The sequence below is a fragment of the Babylonia areolata genome, chromosome 3 (genome assembly GCF_041734735.1).
Source record: "Babylonia areolata isolate BAREFJ2019XMU chromosome 3, ASM4173473v1, whole genome shotgun sequence".
Lineage (NCBI taxonomy): Eukaryota > Metazoa > Mollusca > Gastropoda > Neogastropoda > Buccinidae > Babylonia > Babylonia areolata.
Genome location: NC_134878.1, coordinates 35,275,304 through 35,286,066, shown reverse-complemented (window position 1 = coordinate 35,286,066; position 10,763 = coordinate 35,275,304). Strand labels below are relative to the sequence as shown.

The window sequence follows — 10,763 nt, the reverse complement described above, 5'->3', positions numbered from 1 at the left end:
TGAAAGGTTGTCACCACCCAGCTTCATTCTGTAGCACGTAGCCTGCAGCCTGACATCAAAAAGTTCTCGGACTCATTTTCTGACCGAGTGTTTTTTTTTAATTTTTTTAATAGAAAAAAAAAAAAAAATTAATGTGGAAAACATTCTGTTGAAAAAGACAACAGCTGTATGTATGGTGCTCTTTCATTTTTATCCCCCACTCCCCGAAAACGGACTATTTCTGCCTTCATGGCGGGGTAAAAATGGTCATACACGTAAAAGCCTACTCGTTTACATTCGAGTGAACGTGGGAGTTGCAGCCCACGAACAAGGAAGAAGATGGTTCATATTTTCGAGTGCTGCACAGTTTACAGTTTACTTTGAAAGAAAGAGATATGTGCGTGAAAGTCGGCGTCTGGTTGAGTGTAGTTAAAACGGGGTCGATTGAACGTATTCCTTTTTTTTAAACACCAACACAAAGGAAAAACAACAACCAAACCAAACCATGAAGGAGGCTGGGGAAAATGGAGGGAGGGTGTAAGACCGGGAGAGAGACAGACCTGGTAACCATATCACTCAAACCATAATTATTTTGCGCAAAAAAAAAAAAAAAAAAAAAAATTACACGTTCTCGTCTCTTTCCTTTCTGGGGAGGAGCTGTGGGGCGGAGCTGTGTGTCATTATTTCAGCCCCTCCCTCCTCTCTCCACTTTCCCTCTTCCCTGAGCTGCCCCACTTCTCAAATAACTGTTTTTCACTGATTGTACGGTTCACTCAGTACTGATTCAAACTTCCGACAACAGTGTTCTCCCCTGACGTAAGTTGTGTTTTTTTTTTAAACAATTGTTTTATGCCATATGATAATTCTGACATAATGTATGTTTAGATATTTACAGGGTGTATGTGTGTGTGTGTTTTTGTATGCGCGTATGCTGTGCATATGTTTGTGGTAATTTGTATGTATATATTTTGATTTTTCTGTGTTCGGTGTATGGCAATCCCAACGTTGCCGCAGCTGTGTTGGATTGAGCTGTTCATATTGACAATGTCCGTCTGTGTTTTGAATTGTTGGTTTAGAGATGATGTCCATCTTTACGTTTCTGCGCCCGGGTTGGTGATCATAACTTTATCTTTGTTGTGTGCGCTGTGTGCGACCACATAATCTACACTTTATTTCTTTTATGCTTGTGGTTTCAGTTCAGTTTCAATTGCTAATATCATGGTTTATATTCATTATTTTTTTGTCGTTATGTATGAATGCACGTTTGCTTGTGCGTTTCAATGATTTATACTATTTTTGACCTGTTAAAATACTCAACAACTGAGGCTTAGTTTTCTCTGTGAGAACGGAACGCATGCACAACATTTCTGATTTGAAAAACAAATAACAAAAACCCAAACAAAATAAACAAAAACAACAAACAAACAAAGAACCTACAAACTATTTCATGAAAGTTCCCAAGACATGTATATGAGATTTTTAAAATTCCGTATCGGAAACAAAATGGTAAAATATACGTTTTGAACCGATCTCCGCTGTGACCTTGTTTCAGGCCTATTCATTTTCGGTTTGTTGTTGTTGTTGTCACACTTGCTTTATCTATTCAGTTTCTCCCATGCATTACTCTGAGAACACGGAATCAAAATTTGCCTTAAGACCACCATTGCTGTCATGTTATCTTAACTGATAAAAAAGACAAACAAACAGCAGTGAGTACCACAAACAGTAAATGACAGAGTTTCTGAATGTGTCATTTCAGAATGCAACAGTTATATATTTCTATATGTCACACACACACGCACACACACAGGTATATATATATTTAAAAAACAACAACAACATGAGCAGAACACTGAAGGTAAAACCAGAATTATAGATACAACAACAGTCTTAACATTGTCTTCAAATCTAGAAGTGGAAACATACCAGACACGGTCTGTGGGGGCCAGTAACCAGGATGATAATCCACAAAGAAGTAAAAGGAACTCTTGATAGCAAATCACAAGATTAAAACTCTCTCTCTCTCTGTGTGTGTGTGTGTGTGTGTGTGTGTGTGTGTGTGTGTGTGAACAATAACATAATCTAACCGTATTACTAGTATTGTATAATATCCGCATATTGACACAGTCGGCAAGGCGTTAGATTTCTGATCCAGCGGTCAAGATTCGATCCCCGTTTCGACCTAGTATTGGGAAAGACACTTTACTCCGATTCTTCTCACTCCACCAAGGTGTGAATGGTATCTGACCTCGGTTGGGGAAGGTTAAAACGGCGGAAGGAGAGGATTCTTTCTATGCCAACCCCTAGACACAGTGGGTATGAATTCACTGCCCCGATGGCCCTATAGGCAATGGAACCTTGAACCGTTTTAGCCATATCCACCAAGACTTTAGTTGCCTTCGTTTTGATAGGTAAGTATTCATTTCAGTTTGATTTATAGGTTCCTTCAACAATGTCAGTGTTAACAACACTGGACCCCACATCCCTGCTGGTGGGAGGAGCAGTGCTGCTGTGTCTGTTGTGGAGGCTGTCCACACGACGACCCCCGGGTCTCCCCCCAGGCCCTGGACCTGCCCTGCCCCTGCTGAGACACCTGCACCTGATGCCCAAAGACCCACGGGCCCAGCTGTGGACATGGAGACGTCAGTACGGGGACGTGTTCAGTCTGTACATGGGAGGCAAGCTGGTGGTGGTGCTGGCCAGCTATTCAGCCATCCGTGAAGCTCTCGTCACCTTCGCCGATGTCTTCTCTGATCGTCCACATCTTCTTATCATGGACCAAATCGCCAAGAACAAAGGTGATCAATTACTATTTTGAAACCGTTCTTTAAAACATGAGAAAATTTAGATTGGAATCGCAGAAAAAAACACCCTTTTTTATACGAGTTCGAAAATGCGTATAATGCAGAAAAATCCCTTTTTATGTGTACCGTCAGCAGCGGCACCACCGTCGCCATTAATGTCATTGCAGTTATCATTATCATCAGCATTGAAATCCACTCTGTCAGTTGAGTCATTTGACATAATCATGCTTAACCTTTATATCAATTTGTGGCCGTGGTTCTCTTTAACACGTAGGTTTACTGATATGTCTGGAATCAGACGCAAGGTCAAATACAATTATGAACATTGTCCGCTTACAAAACCGGAGTACGGTAAAGACAAAAACTCGGCATTGCATTTGCACACAAGTTTGAAACACTTATTTTATTTCACACAATGCAGGCATCTCGTGCACCTCGGGACCCACGTGGAAGGAACAGCGCAAGACATCCCTGAAGATTCTACGTGCAATGGGCATGGGCAAGAACGTGCTGGCTGAGAAGATCCAGGAGGAGATCACCCACTATATCCGGACCATCAAGGACCACCAGGGGGCGCCTGTAGATGTTTTCCGGATGACGCAGATCAGTATATCCAACAACATCTGCTCCATTATATGGGGGAAGCGCTTTGACTACCAGGACCCTGAGTTCATCAGCTACATAGAGTGCATTGATCGCAACTTTAAGTTGCTGTCAGGTAACTGGGTAGGCTTTAAATTTGACTCTGTGTGTGTGTGTGTGTGTGTGTGTGTGTCTGTGTCTGTGTCTGTGTGTGTCTGTGTGAAGTCAAGTCAAGTCAAAATGATTTTTACTGAGTGTAAAAGAGTAAGCTTGTACAGCTTAAAAAAAAAATCCTGCCCTCCGAAAAAAAGAAAGAAAAAAGAAAAGATAAGAAAATAGAAGAAAGAGGGAGGTGGGTAGGAAGAGTATAACATGAAAAATCAAGCGCGATAAGACAGACAAATTCTATGGTGAAAAACAATATACGGACAATTGGCAAATGAACATGATTACATTGATGACACAATTATACATACGAAAGCAGCATCCTTACATCATTAACAAAGATATTTTGGAAGAGAGACAGTGAGGGTGAGAACGAGAGCGACACCGAAGACAGACAGATAGACATACAGACAGACAGAACTGATAAAGTGCAAGTTCAGAAAGGGATGAAAAGAAGGTTGGAGTCAGAAGAAAGAGAGAAAGTTACAGACAGACGGATACACAATAGACAGACAGGAATATCAGAGGCAAGGCTAATCATGACAAAACATATAAGGGATAATATTTTTTCCATCAAATATTTCTTGAGAGCTTTTTAAAAAGTTTGCTTCAAATAACATGATTTTAAAAAGGAAGGCAAGCTGTTCAAAATTGTTCCACCGAAATATGTTAAACTAGATTTATATAAATTGTTTCGGGGTCGTGGAAAACGACAGTTTATGAGAATATCTATTTCCATTCATAATAAAATTCTGGATTATTTTCTCGGGGGCTGTTCCATTCACGACACTATGCATAAATATATATTTGTTAAATAAGAGTCTACTTCTTAGGAGAAGGATGTCTAGATTTCTGTAGTCAGTATCTGTCACAGTATTAGATTTTAATTTGATAAGTTTTATAGCTCTTTTGTGCAAACCACTGATGTGTTTGAAGTTAGCGTCGCTGGCACTGTCCCATAATGTGGATGCATAGTTCATTAGAGATAATATATGTGAATGAAAAAATAGTTTCCTTGAGACTTAGCCTTGGTAAGTTGGTATATTCTTTTGGAAATTCGTTTTCCTAGGTCTGTAATATGATTCGACCATGACAGGTCATTGTCTGTTATGATCCCTCATACTTTGTGTGATTTAACTTCTTCAGTGCTTTGCCCCTGGATGTATAATGGTGCAAAAAGAGGAATGTATCTTCTGTAGCTTCTGTCGTGTGGTCACATACATACATTTAGTTTTGCCTGTGTTGAGGACATGTGGTTCAACTCGGTCCAACTGGTCAGACTGTTTACATTGTTCTGGAGGTGGTTTTTTTTTGCAAGTTCTGTGGGATCTTTATTGTTTGACTGAAGTGAAGTATCATCAGCGAACATTTCGCACGTGTACTGTATATGTAATGGCAAGTCATTGATATAGACAGAAAATAAAGTGGTCCAAGCACTGATCCTTATGGTACACCAAATTTCAATGAGGGTGAGTTGGACCTGATGGAACTGATTTCAACCAGCTGAGGACGGTTGCTGAGGAAGGAGACAAAGAATTCTAAAGCATCATTGACAGTACATTTGACAGTTTGTAATACGTGAGTTTTCTAACCAGAAGCGAGTGATTAATGACATCGAAGGCCTTAGCGAAGTCAACAAATGGAATACCAGTAAATATATTAATGTTTATATTTGAAGGCATCTTTCAATAATTTGTGTGAGGGCTGTGTGACAAGAGTGGTGTTCTGGAAAACCTGACTGGTTTTCTTGAATCAAATTATACTTAATGAGATGAGAATAAAGGTTTGCTGAACATGTCTTTCAAGTGGTTTGGACAAAAACAGACAGGATATAGATAGGTCTATAGTTACAGGTTATTACGGTCGCCTGTTTTATGTAGGGGTATAACCTTATCTTGCTTAAATTTCAGTGGAATATATTTTTATCAATACATAGATTATAGATAGAGGTCAGAGTATCTGATGTAGTCGTGGCACTGAGTTTTAATATTTTGCCATCAAGTTCATCTAGGTCCCTTGTTCCAGATTGTTGCAATCGTAGTAAGCTATTGAATACTAAATTTATTTTGTCAGTGGTGGTATGTCAAAGCTGGTTGAAATATTCTTCGAATTACAAAATTGTTTGAGTAGTTATAGTTCATTTTCATTTGTTTTATCATTTACGATTATATCATTGGCAATATTAGCAAACTGAAAGTTAAATTTATCACGTGATATTTCGTTTACTGGACTGTGAAAATCAGATTTTGAGTTGTTTTTAGTCAATGTATTGATAGCTTTCCAAACTGATTTCGAATTGTGGGGGAGGGGGGTGTGGGGGGAGACGCTAAGTCCTGAAAATATTTGATCATTCTTTTTCGTTGCATGGAATTCACTTTGTTTCTTTGTTTGTTTATATAGTTCTTTTTTCTTTGATTTGAGGTAGTAGTATCTCAAATTCATTTCATCGTATATTTCTTTTGTCAACCACGGAGGCTTCAGTTTTATGGCGGATGAGGCTTGGTAAAGTGTGCTGCTTATTTTCAGATTTGGAAATGAAAAAAAGAAAGAAAAAAAAACGAATACCCTATGATATCACACAAGCGCGCGCGCGCGCACACACACACACACACACACACACACACACACACACACACACACACACACACACACACACACACACACACACTCACAAAAAGCACGCACACAACACTTTCTCTCACGCAAGACTGACGCTCTGAAGCACAAGTATTGACGCAGGGACGGCGATCGTGAACTTTGTGCCAGCGCTGGGTTCCATCCCTGGAGACCCCTTCAAGTCGCGGGATGTGCCCGCCTCCTATGACTCCGTGTTCGCCTTCATCGCCAAGCACATGGCGGACCATCGGAGGTCTGTGGGGGAACACAACCAAGACACGGAGGAATGCACAGACTTTCTGTACGGTTACCTTCGGCAGATGCAGAAGGCTCAGAAAGCAGATGTCAGCACTACGTTGGACGGTGTGTACACATCACTTCATGGATTTTTTGTCTTTTCTTTTCTTTTTTTTTTCGTCTCCGAGTAGTAGCAGTAATTGTCGCATTCATTATTCATTCCACAATAAGAGTGCCTGGTTAAAATGGCATCAACAACAACAAAAAACAAAAACAACAAACAATATCAACAGAAAAACACAAAAAATACATAACATTCAGAACAACATTTGGGAATGTTTGTGAAGTATGAAAGAATTGTTTTGTGTTAAAAGGATATTACATTCCAGCTATCGCCAATGCATTATCCCTTCAGTTGTTTCTAAATCATGCCTTTCAGAGAAGAACTTGAAGATGTGTGCCGCTGACCTGTTTCTCGCGGGGACGGAGACCACCTCCACAGCCATCCTGTGGGCCCTGCTCTTCTTCCTGCACCACCCCCACGTGCAGGACACGTGCTTCCAGGAGATCTCTGACGTGGTGGGACCTGACCGCCTGCCCGCCATGAGTGACAGACCGAAGCTGCCGTACCTGGAGGCCACTACCTGGGAAGTGCTGCGGAAAGGGGACGTCGTGCCCCTGTCCGTTTGGCACGCTTCTGCTGCTGACGTCACGTTCCGGGGTTACGTCATCCCCAAGGACACGATCATCACACCGGACCTCAACTGTGTCCTACAGGATCCTGAAATCTGGGGAGACCCAGAGAACTTCCGGCCCGAGAGGTTCATTGACTTTGATGGAAAACTGACACGTCCTGAAGAGTTCGTTCCCTTCAGCATGGGTCAGTGTTCATTCAACTTGTGACTTCTGTCCAGACTGAGCGTATCTACTAAGTTTTAGATATTGCGTTTTGTTGTTGTTGTTGTTTTGCGGGGTGTGGACATCTAACATTAAACCACATTCCTTCAAATCCAGTAACTGGATACAACTACAGATACAAGTCATGATTTCCACAGGTATAAAGCAAACATAGATACAATCCAGTTATCCGTTGATGTACACACATTTGTGGGGAAACGGTTCCTGCAACGTATGAATTCATGTCAAAGATATAGCGAATGTTTCCAGAAATAGTAGAAGTTGCATCAGGTGCTCTTGTGAATTAGTTTGCATCGCAGACCGATAAGAGAGAAGTCTTGGGTTCTGGTCTCATCAGAGGTATATCAATATGAGAGTATTCGGTTCCATTTGGCTTTTTCCGTGTGTGTGTGTGTGTGTGTGTGTGTGTGTGTGTGTGTGTGTGTGTGTGTGTGTGCAATGGGTTCAGATGGTAGAAAATGAAGCACACATTCAAGTGTCATCCATTTCAGTGAGTGTCTTTGACAATGTTGCTCATACTGCCTGATAAACTTTCTGGAGTCTTGTATTTACCGGGCCTGGCTGACACCGAGACATATTGTCACACGGTCACATTGTCTCAGACGTACATGGATCTCAACAGCAGTATCGTCATCCTCGTCTTTATTGAAGATTTATTGTCAGAAGGGAGTCGGAGCTGGCTGCACTGAATACCACCAAAGTGACTCAGCAGAAGCGCAGAGTATTCTATAGTTGGTGGCCTTAAGGCAGCCCAACATTCCCTGTTGTTTTTGTAGTACTAGGGGAGAACGAACCCGGGTGTGACTACGTACGGACAGTACATGCTGAGCAGCGTAAGGGAAATGCTGCTGACATGACACGCAAATAAGAAGTAATTTCATTTTCAGACGTCAGTGTAGTTTATACAAGTATATTTATCGAGACTTAAAATAATGTTTTGTCATATCTTGTATCAGACAACGAAACTAACGGGTGCTGGATCTTATTCTGACGGTTAACTATGGCTGCTCACGAACATGACATTTTTCAGCTTTCCTTTGTTTTGTTTCAGTTTGTTTGTCAGCAGATCCGATGAATTAACACAGAACAACCTCATCTTGTCCTCAAACAGCTGGGCTAAGATGTTGATCTTAAGCTCATTCTCTATGTAAGGTTTCGTTCCTATAAAACCCAGTGCGGCCATTTTCAGCCTGTCCATTCTTCTCAAAACTCTTCTACTGGCTCACCTCAAGGCACGGTGCTGTCCCTTGTCCTATTTACACTATACACGAATGACTGCAGAGGCGCGGAGGAATCTCCTGTCATCATATATTCTGACGACTCAACTGTTGAAGATATGCCTAACTCTGATGCTGTTTACTTTAGTGGGATTTAAAAAGTTTTGTTTCTGGTGTGAGGAGAACTGTCTAGATCTGGGCGTTTTAAAACAAAAGAAATGTTAATAGATTTTCGAAAGGACCCCTTGGCTATAACCTTGTTTAAAGATGGTGTAACAATGGAGAGAATCAATGAATACATATATCCAGGGACAATTTTAGACAATAAGTTCGCTTTTGACAGGTTAGCTGATTGTATTCATAAGAAATAACAGTCTATGATATTTTGATTGCAGAAGCTGCGAAATATTGGTATCAGTTCCAAGATTCTTCAGAGCTACTACCGTTTGAATCTCTGCTCAGTTTCATTTATGTGATGGTATGAAAGTTTTGGAGTGAGTAGTGAGCGACTTTTGAATGATGTCTTAAGTATGTGCAGTAAAGTTGTGAGAGCGATACAAGCAAGTATGCGAGAGCTGTATGAGAGTGGTTTAGAAAGCCAGGCAGACATCAACTGACAACATCCATATTTTTAGCAAAGTAATGTGAACTGCTGCTATCGGGATCACACTACAAAACCGTTGAAGTGAAATCCAGAGCTCAGAAGAATTTTGTCCCACGTTCAATTAAACATTTTAATTATTGAGAACTATGTACGTGCGTATGGTGGTGGTGGTGGTGGTGGTGGTGGTGGTGTGTGTGTGTGCGTGTGCAGGTGCGGGTGCGGGTGCGCGTGTGTGCTTGTGCGCGCGCGCGTGTTTGCTTGCATGTGAGTATGTGTGAAAGTGCGTGCATGATCGGTTGTACTTTGTATACATGTGTGTTGGGGGTGGGTGGGGGGTAATTGTCTGCTTTTGTTTTGCCGTACCTGTGCAATTTCTCTGTATGAGATAATGAATCAACTTCTATCTTGTCTTATTAGCCTATTTCTACCCGTTCGCAGGTCGCCGTGTGTGTCTGGGGGAGTCTCTGGCTCGGATGGAACTGTTCCTGTACCTGGCCACTCTCATCCAGCACTTCCGCTTCCTGCCACCGGAAGAGGGAAAGCTGCCGTCCTTGGAAGGCACGTTTGGGATGACCTACACCCCACAGGCGTACACAATCCGTGCAGTGCCTAGAATGTGAATCAGACCCTCTCACTGTGTCCGTCTGTCTGTATGTCAATCATATCAGATGTGCTGAGGTGTAAGATTTCTTATATAGTGTGGAACTCGTTTTCGCTTTGTGAACTTATTTCCGATATCATTTCTCTTATATTTACTCTGTGTTATTCTTATACATGTATTGAATACATACATGCATGCATATATATATATATATATATATATATATATATATATATATATATATATATATATACCCCTATCTCTCTCTCCCCCCCTCTCTCTCTCTCTCTCTCTCTATATATATATATATATATATATATATATGTGTGTGTGTGTGTGTGTGCGCGCGCGCGCGCGAGCGCGTTAAAACAGTGTGAAGTTTCAGTTTCTCAAGGAAGCGTCACTGCAATCTGACAAATCCATATACGCTACACCAATATGCTAAGCAGATGCTTGACCAGCAGCATAACCCAACGCGCTTTGTCAGGCCTTAAGTGCATGCATATTATACTTGTGTACCTATCAGAGTGGATTTCGTCTTTAGAATTTTGCCAGAGGCACCACTCTCGTTGCCATGGGTTCTTTTTCAGTGCGCCAAGTGCGTGCAGCACATGGGACCTCGGTTTATCGTCTTATCCGAATGACTAGACGCTCAGTTCGTTTTCCAGTCAAACCTGGGAGAAAGGGAGCGAGCGGGATTTGAACCCAGACCTACACGGCCTCTGTATTGGCAGATGAGCGTCTTAACCATTCTATCACCTTTCTCTTTAATCTCTATCATTGCCTCTCTGTCTCTGCATCCCTCTCTCTACCCCCTCCCTCTCTCCCCCTGTTTGTCTGTCTGTATAATGCCTATAATGTATCTGCTCAGATTGTGAATCAGACCCATTTATGTGTTTTTCCTACTGTCTGTCTCTGTCTCTTTCTCTCATCTCAGCTTTACTATTTATCACCAAGTTTCCACTGTTTTCCATTTATCTGAATGCATTGCCGTGCTTTGTTCATCTCCCCCCTCCTCCCCGAAATCCAAACGTGTGTTT

The 10,763-nt window shown here is 41.5% G+C and overlaps 1 protein-coding gene across 2 annotated transcripts; it reads left to right on the top strand.

The window, feature by feature from the left end:
* The first annotated feature begins 485 nt into the window (after positions 1 to 485).
* Positions 486 to 9,947, top strand: LOC143280555 (cytochrome P450 2U1-like). Of its 2 annotated transcripts, none has more exons than XM_076585249.1 (6): positions 486 to 795; positions 2,420 to 2,777; positions 3,205 to 3,501; positions 6,297 to 6,509; positions 6,823 to 7,263; positions 9,561 to 9,947. In XM_076585249.1, the coding sequence occupies exons 2-6, from the start codon at positions 2,432 to 2,434 to the stop codon at positions 9,740 to 9,742; spliced, it is 1,479 nt and encodes a 492-aa protein (XP_076441364.1). In that variant the 5' UTR covers positions 486 to 795; positions 2,420 to 2,431; the 3' UTR covers positions 9,743 to 9,947. The 2 variants fall into 2 exon arrangements, with proteins under 2 accessions (XP_076441364.1, XP_076441363.1); XM_076585248.1 differs by having other exon boundaries at positions 6,270 to 6,509.
* Positions 9,948 to 10,763: the final 816 nt, after the last annotated feature.

What these genes read in the sequence shown, in the direction of transcription:
- LOC143280555 (XM_076585248.1), top strand. Translation starts at nt 2,432, where the DNA reads ATGTCAGTGTTAACAACACTGGACCCCACATCCCTGCTGGTGGGAGGA. An exon ending in CAACTTTAAGTTGCTGTCAG is followed by an intron (nt 3,502 to 6,269) that starts GTAACTGGGTAG and finishes GTATTGACGCAG; the next exon opens with GGACGGCGATCGTGAACTTT. An exon ending in GTTCGTTCCCTTCAGCATGG is followed by an intron (nt 7,264 to 9,560) that starts GTCAGTGTTCAT and finishes ACCCGTTCGCAG; the next exon opens with GTCGCCGTGTGTGTCTGGGG.